Raw genomic sequence first — 23,672 nt, forward strand, 5'->3', positions numbered from 1 at the left:
GATCTCAGCTCACTGCAACCTCTGCCTCCCGGGTTCAAGTGATTCTCCTGCCTTAGCCTCCCGAGTACCTGGGATTACAGGAGCCTGCCACCATGCCTGGCTAATTTTCGTATTTTTAGTACAGACGGGGTTTCACCATGTTGACCAGGTTGGAACCTTGGCCTATTTATTTATTTATTTTTGAGACGGAGTCTCGCTCTGTTGCCCAGGCTGGAGTGCAGTGGCGAGCTCTCGGCTTACTGCAACCTCTGCCTCCCGGGTTCTAGTATTCTCCTACCTCAGCCTCCCGAGTAGCTGGGATTACAGGCACTCGCCACCACGCCCGGCTAATTTTTGTATTTTTTAGTAGAGGCGGGGTTTCACCATCTTGGCCAGGCTGGTCTTGAACTTCTGACCTCGTGATCCACCAGCCTAGGCCTTCCAAAGTGCTGGGATTACAGGCGTGAGCCACCGCGCCCGGCCCCTTGGCTTATTTTTCTAAGAAATAGACTAACACTGATCTCACTAGTAGCATTGTTAATATTAAACAAGATAGCTAATCGCTTTAAAGCATCTAATCACAGTACCCCCACAAGTAGTAGTAAAACAGCAAATCATAGCCAGGAGTGGACAAAAAGCGCTGGGAGTATTAAACCTGGTAGATTTGGAGTCTGGGCAGGGCCTAAGAGGATGGCATCAGCGGATTGGGCCAGCCAAAGGGGGCGGGTTCAGAGGGAGGAGCCAGCTGCCTCCCGCGGCAAGCCCCGAGCTTTGAATCAAGCGCGGTAGTTTCAGCTGTAGCCAATCCTAGAACAAAATCTTCTTGCGTCAGTTGTTGCTGAGGCCCAGATCTCACCCAGATCAGTTCTAGTCGCTGCTGCTTGTACCCGTCCTCCGCTCTTGCGTGTCCGTCCGTTAGACTCAGAGGACTGAGAGAAAGTCTAAGTCACCTTCCTCAGTATCCAGGCCAGAAGGAGACTCTCGGCTACTCGCCCTGAACATGCAGAGCAGCACTGGCTTCCCTATCTCTGGATGCTGCAGGGGCGTCCTGTCAGGAGTTGTAGTGTCAAGATTCCAGTTCTTCTTATGTGACTTGCTGCATAAGCAGGAAGTTGCTGTTTATCGGAGAAGAAGGGCTAGGGAGGGAAACAATCCCGCGGAGCCATAAGGAGAGGGCAGGAGGTGTCTAGATAGTGGTAGGCCGGCGGGGGACGGAGGCGGGGGTGTTGAGTCCTGGCCCTTTAAACCCGAGGGGGAGGATCCGGAAGTGGATGGGCGGGGCGAAGGGTCCTCGTATATAAGAGGGCCCCAGCCGCGCGGGGTCTCTAATCTGCCATTTTCTGTCCCTGAGTGAGTCTCTGGCGTTCCAAATTGCCTGTTTTTCTCGCAGGCTCTATTCCGTTCGCTGGTTCGCCACCTCAGGGGAACGATGGCCACGGAGTCCACAGCCACTGCCGCCGTCGCCGCGGAGCTGGTTTCTGCCGACAAGTAAGCGGGACTGTGGAAAGCTTGAGGCACTGGCCAGTCCGCGGGGAGGGCTAATGGATGGGGGCTCCGGAGAAGGGACAGACCGGTAGGCGGGAGTACTTGCCTTCCCAGGAGCAGCTGTCGCTGTTCGGGAAGGCCTGGTCACTGGAGCAGTCCTCCTCTTGCTGAGAGCCTCGCGCACCAGCGGTAACGGCGGTCGGCTGGCGCCCCCTGCCCCGCTTTTCGCGGCCGCCATCTTGCCGGGGGCAGCGGCGGCTGTATCCTTCGCCTGCCCCTCTCCTTCCTCCCCCGGCCCGGGGCGGTTGGCCGGGAGGCGGGGCCCTGGCGCGCGGGTTGGCCTTCACGCCCCTTCTGTCCCCAGCGTGTGCCTCGGGTAGAGTCCCTGGATAACCCGGGAATATAACCAGCGGAGATTTGGCGCCAAAAGAAAAAAAAAAAAACCCTGCACGAGGAAGGAGGCTGGACCTGAGGGGTCGGGGTGGGCGGGGTCTTGCTGAGGGCGGGGTTTTGCGCGCGTGCGTTCGCTTCCCTCGCCGGCTCTGGAGCAGGGGGCGGGGCCTTGAGGAGGCGGGAAAACTCCATTGTTTGGGGCCGCTGCGGCTCCAGCAGGAGCTTTGGACTCTCGGTGGGGCCGGCGAGGCTAGTTCCCCCCCACACCTCGCTCACGTCTTGTGCTGGGAGATAGTTATCGCTCCCCCCGACTCCGTGAGCCCCTGCCTGTGGTGGGGAGGATTGTCGTTCTTTAGACTTTGGAGGTGTTGCCTGTTTGGGGGGAACATCGTCCGGACGCAAAGCGTCTTCAGGAAGCGCTGTCTGGAGCTCTCACCAGCACTGTTTGGTTGCTAGGTGAATCGGCAGTAGTATGCACGAAGTGGAGAAGGACTGGAGGGAAACAAGATAGGATTGCTTTGAAAGCGGCACAGTGCCACTCAGGCGTAATGTATTTTTTGAACAGTGGAGGGAAACACTACATGAGTTCAAGGAAACAAGTGCTGTTTCCCATACAGTAGGTCTGATTTCCCAATGTTGCCTTATTTTTTTAGGGATCTGGTTCTATTTTTTTTTCTAATCTTGTGCGCTTTAGAGGTTAGCTGCCTTCTCTGTAAAAGGAATGGTTGCTGTGAAGTTTTTTAAATTGATATTCTGTAGGCTTACACTGTCGTGATTATGTCTTAGTTTATAGTTAGAGATTTACTTATATCTCTGCTTACCACCTTTTGTTTTCTCTGCGTTCTTGTAGAGCAGTGGTTCTCAAGTCACCCTGGGAATCATTTGGGAACTCCCGGGAAATATAATTTTAATTTCAAACTCCCATTATCTGCCTCTTTCCCCATTGATTCGATATGAGCAGTATAGATTGGGCTTGGGAGTCGTGCTGTAGCTATTATAAAAAGCTTCTTTTTATAATGTTTCCTAGACAGCTCTAGCAGTCAGTATTTCACTGACAGCTGTGTGTTTTTGTTTTGTTTTTGCAGACAGGGTCTGACTCTCACATCCAGGCTGGAGTGCAGTGTTGTGATCATAGCTCACTGCAACTTTGAACTCCAGGGCAGAAGTAATCTTCCCTAGTAGCTTGGGACTACAGTCGTGTGCCACACCACACCTGGCCAATTTTTTGTAGATACAGGGTCTTGATGTTGCCCAGGTTGGTTTCAGACTCTTGGGCTCAAGCAATCCTCCCGCCTTGGCCTCCCATAGTGTTGAGGTTACAGGCGTGAGCCACGGAGCAGGGCCAGGTGGTGGTTTTTGTTTTTTGAGATAAAAGTATGCAACAAATACCTCTTGCAGGTCCCCTGTGTCTAGTCAGAGTTAGGTCATTAGTGAACTTAGTTTCCTGGCAGGTTATACATAGAGAAAGTTTATGTATATGTGGCTAGAAGAAAGCAAACCATTTAAGTAGTTCCTCACACCATAAATTGAAAGCTAAAACTGAGCAATTATATGTGCTGGGTGTGTGTGTGGTGGGGGGGTGGGCAGGGTCTCTGTCACCCAGGCTGGAGTGCAGTGATGCCATCTCGGCCCACTGCAACCGCTACCTCCTGGGCTCAAGTGATCGTCCCGCCTCAGCCTCCCGAGTAGCTGGGACTACAGGCGCACAGCACAAGGCCCAGCTGATTCTAGTATTTATTTTGTAAAGACTGTTTCCGCCATGTTGCCCAAGCTGGTCTCGTAACTCCTAGGCTCAAGGGATCCACCCACCTGGGCATCTCAAAGTGCTGAGATTACCGGCATGAGCCACCAAGCCTGGCTAGTATTTTCATTCCTTCGTTTCCCCATCTAATTAGTGTGAGAGAACATGAAAGCAGTGTGTCTCAGTTAAGTAAGTTAGTGGGGACACTTAGAGGTAAAGTTTATAAGGTCCTCATGTTTAAGGGTAGGATAAAGAAAATGACTTGAATTTAGGCTTTAGGTAAGAATGTACATTATAATTCGAGGATAACCATTGAAAGAATAAATATAACTTCCAAACCAGTAGAAAGAAAAAAAATGGAACGAGAAATAAACCTGAGTTCAGGTTTTTAAAATTTACTATGTTGCCCAGGCTGGATTCCCAACTCCTAGTCTCAAGCAATCCTTCCACCTTGGCCCTCTGGGTAGCTGGGACTACAGGCATGCATCACCTCGCCTGGCTTAGAATTGGCTTTGATACGTATCAACAGCTTCATTGCTTCAGTAGTGATATTGGACCACAGTTTTGTCGTCTGCAAAAAGTCTTAGGTTGGCTTTTGTCCCCTCAGGCCATTAAAGCAGTATTGTTTAAGGCAATGTATATCTAAATGCTAAATTAATCCTGTCATTCTTAGCTTTCTAACTAGTTCTTAGTTTTTTGTTTTTTTTGAGAGGGAGTTTTGTCACCCAGGCTGGAGTGCAGTGGCACAATCTCTGCTCACTGCAACCTCCGCCCCCCCGGGTTCAAGCAATTTCTCCTGAGTCAGCCTCCCAAGTAGCTGGGACTGCAGGTGCATACCACCACACCTGGCTAATTTTTTGGGGTTTTGCCATGTTGGCCAGGGTGATCTCGAACTCCTGACCTCAGGTGATCCGCCCATCTTGGCGTGAGCCACTGTGCCTGGCTGCAGTTATGATTTAATACTGCATCTTTGTTCATTTACATATCTCAACTGTGGATGGTGCCATGTATGGTCTGTGTTTTGATGAATTTTAACTTTTTATAATTTGTGTGTATTTTATGGTAGTAAAGAAGACTAGTACCTACATATCTTTTATGCATTGATAACATTTACTAATTCAACATTTCTAGGCTATGAGGTTTGTCTTGAGTTTTTTCTTATATATATAATTAATTAATTAATTAATTAATTTTTTGGAGAAAGAGTCTTGTTCTCTTGCCCAAGCTGGAGTGTATTGGCCCGATCTTGGCTTACTGCAACTTCGCCTCCCCTGCGCAAGCGATTCTTGTGCATCAGCCTCCCAAGGAGCTGAGACTACAGTTTACAAAAATTAGCCGAGCATGGTAGCGGGGGCCTGTAATCGCTTGAAACTGGGAGGTGGAGGTTGCAGTGAGTCGAGATTGTGCCACTGCACTCTAGCCTCAGAGCAAGACTCCATCTCAAAAACCAAAAAGGCCAGGTGGTGTGGCTCACGTGGTAATCCCAACAATGGGGGAAGCCAACACCGGTGGATCACTTGAAGCCAGGAGTTCGAGACCAGCCTTGCTGACATGGCAAAACCCCGTCTCTACTAAAAATACAAAAATTAGCCAGGCGTGGTTGCGCTTGACTATAGTCATACAGAGTCTCACTCCGTTGCCCAGACTTGAGTGCACTGGCGCAATCTAGGCTCACCGCAGCCTCCACATCCAGGGTTCAAGCAATTCTGCCTCAGCCTCCCGAGCAGTTGGGATTACAGGCGCCCGCCACCACACCTGGCTAATTTTTGTATTTTTAGTAGAAATGAGGTTTCACCATGTTGGCCAGGCTGATCTCGAACTCCTGACTTCAGGTGATCCACTCACCTTGGCCTCCCAAAGTTCTGGGATTATAGGCGTGAGCCACCGTGCCCAGCCTACACTTCTTTTTTTAAAATTAATTTTTTGAACTAGAGAAGGGGTCTCATTTTGCTGCCTAGCCTGGTCTTGAACTCCTAGCCTCAAACAGTTCTTCTGCCTTCCAAAGTGCAGAAGGAGGCCACCCTGCTTAGCCTTGAATTTTTGTTAGCAATGTATGGGAGCACAATTTCTCCTTAACCTTATCTTTGACTATTTAATGGATAAAACATACTTTCTAAGTATAGTTCTTTTGTTTCTCTTAAGAATGAGCGGCCGGGCGTGGTGGCTCACACCTGTAATCCAGCACTTTGGGAGGCTGAGGTGGGCGGATCACAAGGTCAGGAGATCGAGACCATCCTGGCTAACACGGTGAAACCCATCTCTACAAAAAATACAAAAAAATCAGCTGGGCGTGGTGGTGGGCGCCTGTAGTCCCAGCTACTTGAGAGGCTGAGGCAGGAGAATGGCGTGAACCCGGGAGGCGGAGCTTGCAGTAAGCCGAGATCCCGCCACTGCACTCCAGCCTGGGCAACAGTGCGAGACTCTGTCTCAAAAAAAAAAAAAAAAATGAGCAGTAGCAGGTGGTCAAGTGTTTGTTTTATTTTTTGTGAATGTTTATATTAAATCCATTAATCTATTCCATTGGGCTTTTTTATCCTGTTGACTAAGATTCTACGTATATTTGCTAAGTTAACCTTTTGTGAAATGAATTAGATGGAGTAGAATCTATCACTATCCTATGGTTTCTGGTTTGTTTGTTTGTTTGTTTGTTTGTTTATTTGAAACAGGGTCTTACTCTGTCACCCAGGCTGGAATATAGTGGTATGATGATAGCTCACTGCAGCCTCTATCTCCTGGGCTTAAGCAATCTTCCCATATCAGTCTCTGGAGTAGCTGGGACTACAGGCATGTACCACCATACCCATCTCATTTTATTTTTGGTAGAGACAGGTCTCGCTATGTTGCCCAGGTTGGTTTTTGAACCCCTGAGCTCAAGCAGTCTACCTACCTCGGCCTTACAAAGTGTTGGGATTACAGGAGAGAGCCACTGCACCCAGTCTGGTTTCTGGATTTAAAATGGCCTTCTCCAAACAAATTACCAAGTAATTTCCCTATCATTTCCTCTAGTACTTCTCTGGATTCATGCCCATTCTAAAAATTCATAATGAACGTCATAAAACTATGAAGCCATAGCTTCATAGTTGTAAATGTAGTGACTATTAGAATTAACATTTTTTTTTTTTTTTTTTTTTTTTTTTGAGACGGAGTCTTGCTCTGTCGCCCAGGCTGGAGTGCAGTGGCGCAATCTCGGCTCACTGCAAGCTCCGCCTTCCGGGTTCACGCCATTCTCCTGCCTCAGCCTCTCCGAGTAGCTGGGACTACAGGCGCCCGCCACCACGCCCGGCTAATTTTTTTTGTATTTTTAGTAGAGACGGGGTTTCACCGTGGTCTCGATCTCCTGACCTCGTGATCCGCCCACCTCGGCCTCCCAAAGTGCTGGGATTACAAGCGTGAGCCACCGCTCCGCTCCCGGCCCAGTAGAATTAACATTTTAAAAAATAACTGGATCAGGCCGGGCGCAGTGGCTCACACCTGTAATCTCAGCACTTTGGGAGGTCGAGGTGGGAGAATCACTTGAGGTCAGGAGTTCGAGACCAGCCTGGCTAACATGGTGAAACCCGATCTCTGGTAGAAAGAGAAAAATTAGCTGGGGGGCGGGGGGTGGGCGCCTATAATTCCAGCTACTTGGGAGGCTGAGGCAGGAGAATTGCTTGAACCCGGGAGGCAGAGGCTGCAGGGAGCTGAGATGGTATCACTGCACTCCAGCCTGGGCAACAGAGAAAGCTGTCTCAAAAACAAAACTGGATCAGACATATCTATTGCCCAGATAGGACATGAACATCCGTTTATAATTTTTGTTCTGATCCAGTAGTCCTCAGAGCATGGTTCTAGAAACCAGCAGTGTGTCACCTGGGCAGTTGTTAGAAATGCAGATTCTTGAACCTTACCTCAAACCTGACTCAGAAACTGTAGGGGGTGGAGCTCAAACTGTTTTAACAGTTCCTCCAAATGGTTTGCATACAGACTAAAATTTGAGAAACACTGCTTTAATTCATCTTTTTTTTTCCAACTGTACAAGTACTGCCTTAGTTCAGCCTCTTTTCTGTTTGTCTAGGCTTGTGCTAAGCAAGAATAGAAATAAATTTATTGGCCGGGCGCGGTGGCTCACGCCTGTAATCCCAGCACTTTGGGGGGCCGAGGCAGGTGGATCACGAGGTCAGGAGATTGAGACCATCCTGGCTAACACGATGAAACCCTGTCTCTACTAAAAATACAAAAAAATTAGTCGGGCGTGGTGGTGGCTGCCTGTAGTCCCAGCTACTCCAGAGGCGGAGGCAGGAGAATGGCGTGAACCTGGGAGGCGGAGCTTGCAGTGAGCGGAGATCGCGCCAGGGCACTCCAGCCTGGGCGACAGAGCGAGACTCTGTCTCAAAAAAAAAAAAAGAAATTTATCACTGATAAATGCTTTACAGTGTTATTTAATAGTGTTTTTACTGGTTCCTTGCTTTTAATGGTATTCAATTCAGAGTCTTATATTGCAGTCATAGTGTAACTTTTTTTTTTTTTTTGAGACAGAGTCTCGCTGTGGTATCTCCCTGACATTGTATTTAAAAAACCTGTGTGTTACAGACTGGAAATAAAAGACCTAGTCCCTTAACCACAGGTAGTTTGAGAGGCTCTGCGCTAGACCATTTGGTCAGAATGACCTCTTAATAAAGCTATTTGATATAAATGACTGGCTGTGACGGAGTTTGTAGATAAGGATCCAAGACCATTTCAAGATTCTAGGCAAATGGCCCAGATAGCTTATAACCTGTAGCTGAAAGCACTGCCCTTTAAGTTGTTCCTCATCCTTGTGGTTATAGCTGTGAAGTTGCCACTTATTTTCAGCCCTGGATATTTGAGTAAGAATTAAATGAATTAAATTTGATAATGTAAGTAAATAATACTTGAGTATTTAATAAATGACAGCTCTTTTATTCCTTTATATTTTTCTGAATTTATTTTATTTTCAGGCTTGATAATTGCTTCCAGTTTTACATTTTTTCCCCTTTAATTTTTTATTACAGAATTGAAGATGTTCCTGCTCCGTCTACATCTACAGATAAAGTGGAGAGGTAAGATTATTTACATGGTACAGTTAGATTCATATCAGGAACATAAACTAAGAGCAATATAACTTTAAAGTTATTTTTATTTTTTAATTAATTTTTGATAGAGGCAAGGTGTCGCTTTGTTGCTCAGGCTGAAGTGCAGTGTGCAATCAGGGCTCACTACAACCTTGAACTCCTGGGCTCAAGCAATCCTCCCACTTCAACCTCCTGAGTAGCTAGGACTATAGGCACATGCCACAACACTTGGCTCATTTGTAAATTTTTTGGAGAGATGGGGTCTTGCTATGTTGCCAAGGCTGATCTCAAACTCCTAGCCTCAAGCAATCCTCCCTGCCTAAGCCTTTCAAAGTATAGGATTATAGGTGTGAACTACCAGGCCCGTCTCACCTCCTCCCCCTGTAACCTTTCCATCTTGATACGACTATGGTTTTTTGTTTGTTTTTCTTTATCTCAGATCTATACCCGCAAGTGACTATGTTTCTTAATCAGAGGTGGGCATAATAATTAACTAAAAAGCTTACCCAAAAGGTAGATGCTAGGTTACATCCCTGGAGATTTCTTGTTTCATTTTTTAGAGACAGGGTCTTGCTCTGTTGCCTAAGCTGGAGTACAGTGATGTTATCGTAGCTCACCACCACCTTGAACTCCCGGGCTAAAGGGATTCTTCTGCCTCAGCCTTCTGAGTAGCTGGGACTACAGGCATGCACCACCACATCTGGCTAATTCTTTTATTTTATTTATTTTTGAGACTGAGTTTTACTCATGTAGCCCAGGCTGGAGTGCAGTGGCGCAATCTTGGCTCACTGCAACATCTGCCTCCTGGGTTCAGGCAATTCTCCTGCCTTGGTCTCACAAGTAGTTGGGATTACAGGCGGGTGCCACTACGCCCGGCTAATTTTTGTATTTTTAGTAGAGATGGGGTTTCACCATGTTGGCCAGGTTGGTCTTGAACTCCCGACCTCAGGTGATCTGCCCGCCTTGGCCTCCCAAAGTGTTGGGATTACAGGCGTGAGCCACTGTGCCCATCCAAATTACATTTTTCGAAGAGGAATCTTGCTTTGTTGGCCAGGCTGGTCTCCAACTTGGGCTCAAGCAATCCCCCTGCCTTGGCTTCCCTGTGTTGGGATTACCAACCTGATCTACCATGCCCAGCTGATTTTATTTGTTGAGCTTGAGATAAAATTTGGGTTCATGTGTTATGGAAAAGCTTTCTGATAAGATTGAGAATTAACTACTGTTAGAATATCTTACAAATATTTTGTTTGTTTTTGGAGATGGAGTCCACTCTGTCACCCAGGCTGGAGTGCAATGGCATGATCTTGGCTTACTGCAACCTCCGCCTCCCGGGTTCAAGCGATTCTCCTGCCTCAGCCTCCCAAGTAGTTGGGATTACAGGCACCCACCACCATGCCCGGCTAATGTTTGTATTTTTAGTAGAGACAGGGTTTCGCCATGTTGGTCAGGCTGGTCTCGAACTCCTGGGTGATCTGCCTGTCTTGGCCTCCCAAAGTGCTGGGATTACAGGCGTGAGCCACCGCGCCCGGCCACAAATACATTTTTTAAGTGTCCATAGGGTTTTATGTTTTTCATGTTTGAAATCCTGTTGTCATCTTGGTTATTTAACCCTTTTCCCATTTGCCCTGAGAATACTTGCTGGTGGTGCTCAGGGCTGCAGCATTTTACCCAGTGAAAACTGCCATGAAATAGCTCCCCTTTATTTTCATATCACTCTAATATATAGATTTTGGATAAAAAGACATCATTCTATTTATAGCACTCTTTAGTAATGGTATTTCCATTTACAAAATATGGTAATTCTCAATTGCTGTAAATGTCAAATCCTAGAAAATGTAGCATTCCTATGTATGATGTTAACATCATTCTCAAATGGTTGTTGGTCAGAGATTCACTTGATGAATCCAATTTTTATGAAATAGACGATTCTGATGTTAGTTGTGTTTAGAAATAACTCTGGCCAGGCACAGTGGCTCATGTCTGTAATCCCAGCACTTTGGGAGGCTGAAGTGGGCTGATCACTTGAGGTCAGGAGTTCAAGACCAGCCTGGCCAACATGGTGAAACCCAGTCTCTACTAAAAATACAAAAATTAGCTGAGTGTGGTGGCGGGCGCCTATAATCCCAGCTACTCGGGAGGCTGAGGCAGGAGAATCACTTGAACCTGGGAGGTGGAGGTTGCGTTGAGCCCAGATTGTGCCACTGCACTCCAGACTGGGTGCCAGAGTGAGACTGTCTCCAAAAAAAAAAAAAAAAAAAAACTCCAAGAACAGTTTTATATTTTTATTTTCACGCTGAAAGTCAGATTTGCTTCAGCTTCAAAGAACATGTTTATGTAAAATTGAATGAGTGCTGGCAGTGAGCTGTACTTTTTTTTTTTTTCTCTTAAACAGGAAAAGGGTTAAAATAAGTCTTAGGAAATACTGCTTGGCTGGGTGTGGTAGCTTACACCAGTAATCCCAGCACTTTGAGAGGCCAAGCAAGACCTCCATCTCTGAGAGGATCACATGACCCAGGAGTTCAAGACCAGCCTGGGCAACATGGCAAGACACCATCTCTAAAAAAAAAAAAAAATTTTTTTTTTTAATTAGCTGTTCGTTGTGGCACTTGCGTGTGGTCCCAGATACTGGGGAGGCTGAGGTAGGAGGATTGCGGAAGCCCAGGAAGTTGAGCTTATGGTGAGCTATGATCCTGCCACTGCACTCTAGTCTGGGTGACAGAGTAAGACCCTGTCTACAAAAAAAAAAAAAAAAGGAAAGAAAAATAGGGCTAGGCGAGGTGGCTCACGCCTGTAATCTCAGCACTTTGGGAGGCTGAGGTGGGTGAATCACCTGAGGTCAGGAGTTCAAGATCAGCCTGGCCAACATGGTGAAACCCCATCTCTACTAAAAAAGATACAAAAATTAGCCGGTCGTGGTGGCGAGCGCCTGTAATTCCAGCTACTTGGGAGGCTGAGGCAGAAGAACCACTTGAACCCGGGAGGTGGAAGTTGCAGTCAGCCAAGATCACACTACTGCACTCCAGCCTGGGTGACAAGCGAAACTCTCAAAAAAACAAAGCAAAATATCTTGTGAGTTAATCTGGTATTTGGGTGGTATGAATACTGAATACTGTTTAGGATTGATCCTAAACACAATACTTCTTTTTTTTTTTTTTTTTTTTTTTTTTGAGGCGGAGTCTCGCTCTGTCGCCCAGGCTGGAGTGCAGTGGCACGATCTCGGCTCACTGCAAGCTCCGCCTCCCAGGTTCACGCCATTCTCCTGCCTCAGCCTCTCCGAGTAGCTGGGACTACAGGCGCCTGCCACCACGCCTGGCTAATTGTTTTTTTTTGTATTTTTAGTAGAGACGGGGTTTCACCGTGGTCTCGATCTCCTGACCTCGTGATCCGCCCGCCTCGGCCTCCCAAAGTGCTGGGATTACAAGCGTGAGCCACCGCGCCCGGCCAACACAATACTTTCAAGGGGATTACTCATAGGATGTACCATGGTATTTAAGTTTCTGCACTGACTAAATGTAGCTAGGCTACCCAAAACACAGTGCTTGATATGTAATCATCAGTATTAAACTCCATCGCCCAGGTTGGAGTACAGTGGTGCGATCGTGGCTCACTGCAGCCTTGACCTTTCCTGGGCTCAGGTGATCCTCCTGCCTTAGCCTCTTAGGTAGCTAGGACCACAGATGTGTGCCACCATGCGTGGCTAATTTTTGTATTTTGTTTTTAGAGATGAGGTTTCGTCATGTTGCCCAGGCTGGGGCTCAAGCCATCTTCTCACCTCAGCCACCTGAAGTGCTGGGATTACAGGTGTGAGCCACTATGCTCGGCATAAGCATTTGATTTTTAGAGGACCAGAGTATTCTGATTCTGAGAGAAACATGAAGGATAGTTGGAAAACACATTATTAGTCTCACCTTAAAATTTATAACCTCTGACCCGAAGTGAGTTTTTAGTTTTGATTGTCAGTTACACCGCATTTCTCTGGTCAAGTTGTTTTCCCATTCTGCAGAACTGCTTAATCTTTCCTTCTTTTTTTTCCCCCTTGAGTCAGGGTATTGCTCAGCCACTCAGCTGGGTCCTGATCCTGGCTTGGTGCAGCCTCAAACTCCTGGGCTCAAGAGATACTTCTGCCTCAGCCTCCCAGACTAAGTTTTGTGTGTGTGTGTTTTAGAGACAGGGTCTTATTATGTTGCTCACGCAGGTCTTGAACTCCTGGCCTCCGTATGATGCTCCCTCCTCAGCCTCCTGAGTTGTTGCATTTATAGGCATGAGCCACTGCACCCAGCTGATCAATTTTTCTTTATATATTCTTAAACATTCAACACCATACCCCTCATCTTGCTTTTACCTGATGATTTTCCTTTGTTTTATGTTTGGTTCTAGATTTTTGTTTGTTCACTGAATAAACAATACGAAGAGAAATTTCTTAACACTGTGCCATAAATCTGTACCCATATATTCTCTCCTTTTGAATGCCTGTTCATGCTCTTATTCAGCAGTTCTCAAAGTTTTTTTCTTGTATACCTTTGGGGTCTCCAGTACTCTTTCAGGGATAATGTAAGATCAAAACTGTTTTTGTAACAGCAAGACTGCGTTTTTGACCACTGGCAGTGATTGTGTAAAAGTAATGGTGGATAAACCTGCTGTTACCTTAACATAAATCAAGGCAGTGGCGACAAATAGCACTAGCAATTCTTGTGTTCTTCACTATCACCTTCACTTAGAAAATGTCCATGATAAAGCATTACAAACTTAAGTTTATTAATTATCAGTCCTTGACTACATGGTTTTAAGGTAACCTGGCAAAATAGGAATTATGGATGGAGTACTTCAGCATATCAAAAGTAGGTACAATGGTTTTCTTTATGAAAAGCCTTTGTGTGATTTTAATTAAGAGTTGATTGAGCTACTTTTTTCATGTAACTTTACTGGCTTTTATTTGACAGAATGTTTTATTCGAAAGTTTTATTTTTGAAAGAATGACCAACAGACAAACTTTTATTTAGACTTGATACTTAGCAGATGTTTTCTCCAAAATGAATACAGTGAGCCTGTCACTTTAAGGGAAATAACTGACAGTATTGGGTGCTAGTGATAGAATGTGAGCTTTCACATGAAAAATAAAAATTTTGGATAAGTTATATATCAACTGCTGTTGTGAGACTGACAGTATCCTAATACTTTGACTGTTCTGATGAAATTGATTTTTAAGTTGTGGTAAAACACACATAAAATTTTCCATCTTTTTAAGTGTGTAAATAAGTGTAGTGTTAAGTAAATTCACATTGTTGTATACCCAATCTTATCTTGCAAATCTGAAACTATTACCCAGTAAACAACTCCCTCTTTCTGTCTCCCCTAGCCCCTGGCAACCACCATTCTGCTTTCTGTCTCTGAATTTGGCTACTTTAGGTACCTCATATAAATGGAATAATAGAATATTTACCTTTTTGTGACTGGCTTATTTCACTTAGCATAGTGTTCTTAACGTTCATCCATGTTGTGGTGTGTCAGAATTTCCTTTTTATTGTGAGTACTGCTGCTGTGACCTTAGGTTTATGTAATCGTTCATAAGTAGATCTAGAATACAAGATAGACTGGTTTTTAATGTACTAGTATGAGAGAAGTTCATCAATGTTTTCAGATCATACAGTACAACTAAACTTTAAGAAATTACCACTTGTTGGTCAAGTGCAGTGGCTCATGCCTGCATCCCAGTACTTTGGGAGGCTGAGGTGGGAGGATCACTTGAGTTCAGGAGTTTGAGACCAGTTTGGCAAACATGGTAAAACCGTCTCTAGTAAAAATACAAAAATTAGCTGGGCATGGTGGCATGTGCCTATAATCCCTGCTACTCAAAGTGGCTGAGGCAGGAGAATCGCTTGAACCTGGGAGGCAGAGGTTGCAGTGAGCGGAGATCGCACTACTGCACTCCAGCCTGGCCAATAGAGCGAGATGCTGTCTCAAAAAAGAAAAAAGAAATTACCACTTGTTGGCTGGGCGTGGTGGCTCACGCCTGTAATCCCAGCACTTTGGGAGGCCAAGGCAGCGGATCACTTGAGGTCAGGAGTTTGAGACCAGCCTGGCCAACATGGTGAAACCGTCTCTACTAGAAATACAAAAATTAGCTGGGTGTGGTGGTGCCTGCTTTTAATCCCAGCTACTGGGGAGGCTGAGGCACAAGAATGGCTTGAACCCAGGAGGTGGAGGTTGCAGCAAGCTGAGATCATGCCACTGTGCTCTAGCCTGGGCGACAGAGCAAGACTTTTTTTTTTTTTTTTTTTTTTTTTTTTTAAGACAAATGACCACTTGTTGGGTTTGGGTGTGGAAACAGAAGAATATCCAGTTATCTGAAAGGACTATTTAAATATTCTCGGCTGGGCGCGGTGGCTCATGCTTGTAATCCCAGCACTTTGGGAGGCCGAGGCAGGTGGATCACGAGGTCAGGAGATCGAGAACACAGTGAAACCCCGTCTCTACTAAAAATACAAAAAATTAGCCGGGCGTGGTGGCGGGCGCCTGTAGTCCCAGCTACTCGGAGAGGTTGAGGCAGGAGAATGGCGTGAACCCAGGAGGCGGAGCTTGCAGTGAGCCAAGATTGCGCCACTGCACTCCAGCCTGGGCAACAGAGCGAGACTCTGTCTCAAAAAAAAAATAAATAAAATTAAATAAATAAATAAATATTCTTTTTCCAACTACATATCTATATCAAGTCAGATATTTCTGTGTTTTAATGAAAAGAAAACATGGTAGAATAGTGAATATGAAAATCCTGTTCTCTTCTACTAACAGGCATTTAGGAGATTTGTAAAAATGTAACAGTGCCACTATTACCAAATTTTTGTTTTGAAGAGTTATTTTTCAAAGAAAGTCATGTTATTAACATAACATTTAAAAATATTTAAAATTATTTTAGTTCTAATTTCAGTATGGCGAATACTGACAGATATAACTTGCATACACAGAGGCTTTTGGGGGGCTTCAGTAACGTAATAGTGTAAAGGATCCTGACATCAAAGTTTCTTTGCTCTTACATAACACAAACATCTCCATTTGTTCACAAGATCCCACTCATCATTTACTTAATAACAGAACTCCTTTGGTTCTCTATGCAACAATACTATTCTTGTTTCCTATGAGATTACTTGTATCAACCCACTAGGTATCAGATTTAACCGTTTGTTGACCCCCTCATACTTCCCTTCATCTATTACCTCACATCAAGTTTCTTTGACAGGAAAATGTGAAAGAGGTGTCCACTCTGTTTCTCTACCTCTACTTTTGTTCTTAATTGAAGCTGCTTCAATTGAGTTTTTCTCTACCATTCTACTAAAATAGTCTTGTTTATGGTCTTTAATACCATCCATATTCCTTACTCTAGTAGTCATTTCTCAGCTCTCAGAGTTAATCTTGTCAGTAACATTTGACCCAATCCATTACTCCCATTACTTTTTTTTTTTTTTTTTTTTTTTATGAGATGGAGTCTTGCTCTGTCACCCAGGCTTGAGTGCAATGGCGCGATCTTGGCTCACTGCAGCCTCCTTCTCCCAGGTTTAAGCAATTCTCCTGCCTCAGCCTCCCAAATAGCTGGGATTACAGGCATGCACCACCATGCCCGGCTAATTTTTGTATTTTTAGTAGAGACAGGGTTTTGCCATGTTGGCCAGCCACTGTGCCTGGCCCCATTACTTTACTTCATACTATTTTCTTGTCTCTTTTCCTTCACCGGCTATTCCCCTCAACCCCCATTCTTCTTCGTCGCCCCTACCTCTAAATGTTGGAAGGCTCCCAGGGCTCATTCAGTCCTACAATGTCTTTATTAGTAGCCACTCCCTGTGTATTCTCCTCTGTTACGTCCTGTGGCTTTAAGTACCTGACTCTCCCATTTGTATCTCCAGTCCCCATATCTCTCCCAAATTTCTCCCTTTTAATATCTTGGAGGTCTAATAGGGATCTCAGAATTAACATATCCAAAGCTAAATACTGTACAGTAATTGATTGCCCTGTTTCTCACTGGCTTTTCCTTCAGTTGACTTTTTAAACAGTCAGTGGCAGTGTTCTAGAACTTTTCATCTAGATTGTGTAGATTTGAATCGCTGCCATTAATACTCAGTTTTTCATCTGTAAAGTGGGGGTAATAATTCAATAACTTTATGAGGTGTAGATCCTAGGATTTAAATGTAGATAAAATTTCTACATAGTCCATTATTAACACTTTTAACATTTAATACCAGTTGCCCAGGCCAAAAAAACGTTTGCTTTATCTCTGACTCATTCAATAAATTATATATCTAGTCCATTAGCAAATTTTAAAATAAGTATATTCAGAATCTAACCCTCTCTAATACTCCTCAGGTTGTTCTTGTCTAGATTTTTACGGTTTGCTTCCTTTTTTTTTGTTTTTTATGAAGAGTTGTTTTTTTTTTTTTGGACATAGGGTCTTGTTCTGTTGCCCACGCTGGAGTGCAGCAGTGTGATCCTAGTTCACTGCAGCCTTGAATTCCTGGGCTCAAACAGTCCTTCTGCCTTAGCCTCGCGAGTAACGGGGACTACAGGTGCATACCGTGATGTCAGCTAATTTTTGTATTTTCCTGTAGAGATGCTAGTCTCTAACTCCTGGGCTCAAGTGATCCTCCTACCTTGGCCTCCCAAAGTGCTGGGATTACAGGCATGAGCCACCATGCTCAGCCTTAGACTTTTTCTTTTCCTCTCTTTTCTTTTTTTTAATATGGAGTCTCGCTCTGTCACCCAGGCTGGAGTGCAGTGGCACAATCTCGGCTCACTGCAACCTCTGCCTCAGTCTCCCAAGTAGCTGGGACTACAGGCACACACCACCACGCCTGGCTAATTGTATTTTCAGTAGGGGGGGGGGGTTTCCACTATCTTGGCCAGGCTGGTCTTGAACTCCTGACCTTGTGATCCGCCCGGCCAGACTTTGTTTCCAACTGGTTTTCTCCCCACTTCTGTTCTTGTTCTGTCTTAAAGTCTATACTAATGTGATGCTGCTCTCTCCTCTTCCTCACCTTTCTTTCCCATAGTTCTTCTCCGGCTTACTCTAGCCAGAAAAGTTTTCTGTTTCTCAAATATTTTAAGCAAGTTTCTTTTAGAGCTTTGAACTTACTGTTGGCTCTGTCCTAGAGTGCTTTTCCCCTGTTTTTTTTTTTTTTTTTTTTTTTTTGGCTTGCCTTCTTAAGTTCTCTGCTTCAATTTGACATTGTCCATGTGGTCTTAGCTCATTCTTGTTATAATCACAGTGTCTTGAATTGTGCCCAGCAATATCAGGTGCCCAAGTATTGTTGATTGAATTAAGAAGAGGGATTATCCTTCCAAATAATTTGGTTTTCATTAATGGAACTTGAAATATCACTGACTCTTGCTCTTTTGACCCAGGTTTTTCTTAAAGCTGTAAGAAACATTAAATGAAGGTCTAATTGACATACAGGAAACTGCACATAACTTTAAAGTAACAATTATGAGTTTCTACATATGTATACACCTGTAAACCATTATCACAATCAAGATAATGAGCATTTTCATCACCTCAAAGTTTCCTCATGTGCCTTTGTACTTCATTCCCTCCCCAGCAACCATTAATCTGCTTTCTGTCACTGAAGATGGGTTGCATTTTGTAGAATATTATCTAAATAGAATCATACAGTAAGTACTGTTTCTTTTTGTATAGTTTCTTTGATTCAGCATAATTATTTTGAGATCATCCATGTTACCACGTGTATTAATAGTTCATTCTTTTTGTTAGTGAATGACATTTCATGATGTAGATATATCACAATTTGTTTATCCATTTGGGTTTCCAGTTTTTGGCTTACAAATAAAGCTGCTGTGAATATTTGTGTACAAGTCTTTGTATGGGCATTCATTTCCATTTTTGGGGTTCATACCTAGGAGTAGAATGGCTAGATCGTATGGTAGGTATATATCTAACTTTACGAAACGTCCAAACTGTTTTCTAAAGTGATTCTACTATTACATTCTTACCAGCAGTGTTTGACAGTTCTAGTTGCCCGACATCCTCACCATCATTTGATATATGGTCAGCCTTCTAAAATTTTAGCTATTATAGTGAGTATAACAGTATCTTATTGTGGGTTTAGTTTGTATTTTTTTGAGTGACCAATAATGTTGGCATCTTTTCATGTGCTTATTTGCCATCTGTGTATCTTTGATGACATGTTTGTTAAAATCTTTCGCCCCCTTTTTATTGGATTATTATTGCATTCTAAGAGTTCTTTATATATTGAAGTCCTTTATCAGAAAATTTGCATATATTTTCTCCCAGTTTGGCCTGCCTTTTTTTGTTTTTATAACAGTGTCTTTCAAAACCAAAAGTTTTTCATTTTAGTGGTGTGTCTAGTTTATTGATTTTTTTCCTCTTGTTAATAGTTTGTGCTTTTTCTTTCATATTCAAGAAGTCTTTGCCAAACCCAAAGTCACTAAGATTTTATCCTATATTTTCTTGTAGGAATTTTATGGTTTAAATCTTATATTTAGAAAGCCTATGATCCATTTCAGATTAATTTTTGTATGAGATATGAGATAACAGTTGAGGTTCACTTTATTGCATATGGATTTATAATTACTCCAGCACCATTTGTTAGAAAGATTATCCATTCCCCATTGCATTGCCTTGGTACCTTTTTCAAAATTTCAGTCAGTCATATGTGCATGGATCTGTTTTTGTACTCTGTGTTCTATTTGATCCATTTGGTTTTCTTTATGCCAATACTACATTGTCTTAATCTTGAAATCACTGCCTCTTGCCCTATTTACCTAAATGCTTCTTAATTTTAATATTTCTTTTAGCTAGTGCAATTTGTATGAATTTATGGTTCTTTTATGATATCTTTTTTATTTGTGGATTAATTAGGAAATATTTATAGTAATATACAATACAGGCTTTGTGATTGGATGAGCTGTTAAGAGAAAATTTTTTTTTTTTTTGAGATGGAGTCTCGCTCTGCAGTGGCGCATCTTGGCTCAATGCAAGCTCTGCCTCCTGGGTTCACGCCATTCTCCTGCCTCAGCCTCCTGAGTAGCTGGGACTATAGGCACCCGCCACCACGCCTGGCTAATTTTTTGTATTTTTAGTAGAGACGGGGATTCACCATGTTAGCCAGGATGGTCTCGATCTCCTGACCTCGTGATCCGCCCGCCTCGGCCTCCCAAAGTGCTGGGATTACAGGCATGAGCCACTGCACCCGGCTGAGAAATATTCTAGTCAAGCTTCTGGGAATGTTGCCTTTAAGATTTCTTTTGATTTTGTGATGGTAAATAAGTATGTTAGCTAGGCCTTGCCAGAGTAGTCCAAAAGTTTTAAAAAATTAAACTATTGCTCAAATGTAGCAGGTATTCAAAAAATACTGATTTAGACAGTACTTGACACTAGAAAAAATCTTTTTCTTGCAGTCTGGATGTGGATAGTGAAGCTAAGAAACTACTGGGTTTAGGACAGAAACATCTGGTGATGGGGGATATTCCAGCAGCTGTCAATGCATTCCAGGAAGCAGCTAGTCTTTTGTAAGTATTGTATATTTTGCTGTGATGTAATATTATGTTCTAATAAACCTTGAGTTATAAAAAGTTATTTTATGGGGAAAAAGCATGAAGAGCAAGAGTTTTAAAACATTTGATTACTTTTCATGTGGTTTGTACCAGTAACTATAAGTGTAAAACTTAAATATCACCAAGCAATTCCACCCTTTCATTTTCCTGAGTAATGTAATTTGTATTCCAATCACTACTAATTTGGGTGACCACACCTTGTCCTGATTTATCTAGGACTTCTCTCCCCATCCCTTCAACCCCGCTTTTTTTTGTTGAGACAGGGTCTCTCTCACCCAGGCTGGAGTGCAGTGGCACAATCTCATGCTCACTGCAGCCTCAACCTCCCGGGCTCCCCAGTAGCTGGGACCACAGGTGTGTGCCACCATGCCCAGCTAATTTTTGTATTTTTTTTGTAGAGATGGGGTTTCCCCACATTGCCCAGGCTGGTTTCGAACTCTTCGGCTTAAGCGATTCGTCCACCTTGGCCTCCCAAAGTGCTTTGCAAAGGGATTACAGGTGTGAGCCGCTGAGCCTCAGCCTGACTTTCCCAGTTTTAACATTAGAAGTTCTGTGTCTATGGAAACTCTTTAGGCCCAAGCAAGTCATGATTGATAGTGCTATTATTAGCACAGCATTTTTTCATACATTTTTAGCACATTTTTCATACATTCTTAGCACTGTTGTTGGAATTGCTTAGAAGTTGGTAGCTACCACCAGGTAGCCATATAGACCTATATCCTGGAGGAAAAGGTTAGCTTTAGTGCCTTAAAGATCATTTATTTTCCCCAAAGACTTTAATTTACCTCCATTATCTGAGAGAAAAAAAAGCAAGTTAAATCATCAAGCCATAGGCTTTTGGTCTATGGTGAGGTTTGAGTTTCCTCAAATACAGTATTAGCAATTGCAATTGAACTTGAAGGTCAATCATTGCATACATTATATACAGTTGATTACATTACATATAGTTAAGTTAAATATTCCTTATAAAAGAAATGGTTATAACAAAGCATTTGTGGGTTTCAGGTTTGACACTTAATATCAATCCATTCTTTTCCTAAACCCCTACTGCCTCTCCCAACATCCAGAACAGAATCTTACTCCTGGATATCTGCAAAAGGCTCTTGTCTGATTCCTGTCCTCTTTGTTCCTCTCTGCTTGAGCTTAATGAATTGGGGCTCTGGTAGGGTAGAGACTAAATTTTATATGGTAGTATTTAGAGACTTTTTTTTTTTTTTGAGATGGAGTTTCGCTCTTGTTGCCCTGGCTGGAGTGCAATGGCGTAATGTCAGCTCACTGCAACCCCCGCCTCCCTGGTTCAAGTGATTCTCCTGCCTCTGCCTCCCCAGTAGCTGGGATTACAGGCATGCACCACCACACCTGCCTAATTTTGTATTTTTAGTAGAGATGGGGTTTCTCCATGTTGGTCAGGCTGGTCTCGAACTCCTGACCTCAGGTGATTCACCTGCCTCGGCCTCCCAAAGTGCTGGGATTACAGTCGTGAACCACCGTGCCCAGCTGTATTTAGGTATTTTTATTTAAAAATGCATGGTTGTCGTACAACATAAAATGTTACCTAAGTTTTTAAGCACACATAAACACTTTTCTCTTAGGTTATTTTTCCCAGATTACTGGAGAGGTCAGTATTCCCACTTTCCTGCCATTAAGGGTATTTAGGAGGAAAATTTGAGATGTTCTATTCTACTGTAGTAGACTACCCTTAGACATGACCTCCATCACAATTTACTGCTTAGATTCTCTAGTTACTCTCAATAGACTCTTAGGCATTAGTTGGCCTGACTTTGCATGAATTCTGCCAGTATTTTACTCCATGAAAGCCAGTCTTCTTACCTTACATAAAGAAGTACTTTCTCCTTTTGTTCATTATACTTATGTAATTTTTGTCCTTCTTCCTTCTCTGTCTAGATGTTAATAGCTAAGATGTAATACATAGTGCTAGTTGTTGTCTAAACGTTGTTTTCAGTGCTTTTACATACATTAACTCATTTAGTTCTTGCAATAGCTCTTTGAACAAACAGTTATTAACATTCCCATTTTACAGATGAGAAAACTAAGGCACTGTGAGAATAATTTGTCTAAAGTCTTACAGCTAGTTATGGGTTAAAGGTAGGATTTGAATCCAGGTAGAACAACTCCAGATATTCTGTGCTTTACATCATGCCTTTCCATGGGCCTTAATCATCTTCTAGGTCCCAGCCAAAGGTCCTTTAACTATTCTGATCCATATTGACATCTGTCTTTTAGCAGGAGGAATACCTATTAATACCTTAGGGCTGTTTGGCCCTACCTTATATATTACTAATTGTAGCACATTTATGTCACTTAGGATGTATATCTATTATATATTGATAAAGAGCCTACAAAATTTTCATGCATTGTTTAATGTCACTTTGACCTTGACTTGAAAGCAAGAGGGTTATTGGTTTTCTAGGAGTACGTTACTGTAGAAATATCAATTTATAACTGAAGAACTAGAACTAAATGTTTTAGATTAGATGGTAATTCAGATTTTAGATGTTTATTCTCTTTGTAGAGGTAAGAAGTATGGAGAGACAGCTAATGAGTGTGGAGAAGCCTTCTTTTTCTATGGGAAATCACTTCTGGAGTTGGCAAGGTATGGATGTTGTATTTAAAAACTGAAGTTTCCTTGTTAAGATTGTTTACTAGCTTTGAGATTTCACAGGAGCTAAGCAAGATTGGTTTGACCAGAGAGTTTTGAAGGAGCTTGAAGTAGTGATGGAAGTTGTGAATGGCACTTGATACAATTAATAGTTATATTTAAGTTTTGACTTCTAGAGTCATTAGAAGCAAAGATCATTCCAATAGTGAATGATCCAAAGTTCAGTGTAGAGAGAGAATCTTTAAAAGCACTGTGAGCTAGCTCAAAACAAGGACTGAATAGAGGACAACTGGAAAGAATCAGCAGCTGAGACTGTCCAGTAAAAAAGACTCTTATATTGAAAAGTTCTTGGCTATGTTCTATCAGAATTTATTAACCAGAATAAGTTCTGTTTAGGGTATACAAACTAGCAAATGATGTCATCTATTTAATCTCAGTTCTGGTAAGTTGGTTTTTTTGTCTTTTTTTTGTTTTTTTGTTTTTTTGTTTTTTGAGATGGAGTCTCACTCTGTCACCCAGGCTGGAATGCAGTGGTGCGATCTCGGCTCACTGCATCCTTCATCCTTCATTTTCCGAGTTCAAGTGATTCTTCTGCCTCAGCCTCCTGAGTAGCTGGGACTACAGGCGCGTGTCACCACACCCGGCTAATTTTTTATTTTTAGTAGAGACGGGATTTCACCATGTTGGCCAGGCTGGTCTCGAACTCCTGACCTCAGGTGATCCACCCACCTCAGCCTCCCAAAGTTGCTGGGATTACAGGCGTGAGTCACTGCGCCTGGCCCAGTTCTGATAAGTTTTTTTTTTTTTTTTT

General features: G+C 43.2%; 1 protein-coding gene across 4 annotated transcripts in view; it reads left to right on the forward strand.

The window, feature by feature from the left end:
- Positions 1 to 463: 463 nt before the first annotated feature.
- NASP (nuclear autoantigenic sperm protein) overlaps positions 464 to 23,672 on the forward strand; it is a 36,533-nt gene continuing 13,324 nt past the window's right edge. For 2 of the 4 annotated variants that reach the window (XM_030823805.1, XM_030823807.1), the window contains exons 1-5: positions 464 to 1,467; positions 8,608 to 8,655; positions 18,246 to 18,318; positions 20,086 to 20,196; positions 22,775 to 22,855. In XM_030823805.1, coding sequence (XP_030679665.1) covers positions 8,616 to 8,655; positions 18,246 to 18,318; positions 20,086 to 20,196; positions 22,775 to 22,855 — 305 coding nt within the window. In that variant the 5' untranslated portion in view covers positions 464 to 1,467; positions 8,608 to 8,615. The remainder of the gene's footprint in view (positions 1,468 to 8,607; positions 8,656 to 18,245; positions 18,319 to 20,085; positions 20,197 to 22,774; positions 22,856 to 23,672) is intronic. The other 2 variants (XM_030823806.1, XM_030823808.1) reach the window with 1 other exon arrangement.

Source organism: Nomascus leucogenys, chromosome 12 (assembly GCF_006542625.1).
Source record: "Nomascus leucogenys isolate Asia chromosome 12, Asia_NLE_v1, whole genome shotgun sequence".
Classification (NCBI taxonomy): Eukaryota; Metazoa; Chordata; class Mammalia; order Primates; family Hylobatidae; genus Nomascus; species Nomascus leucogenys.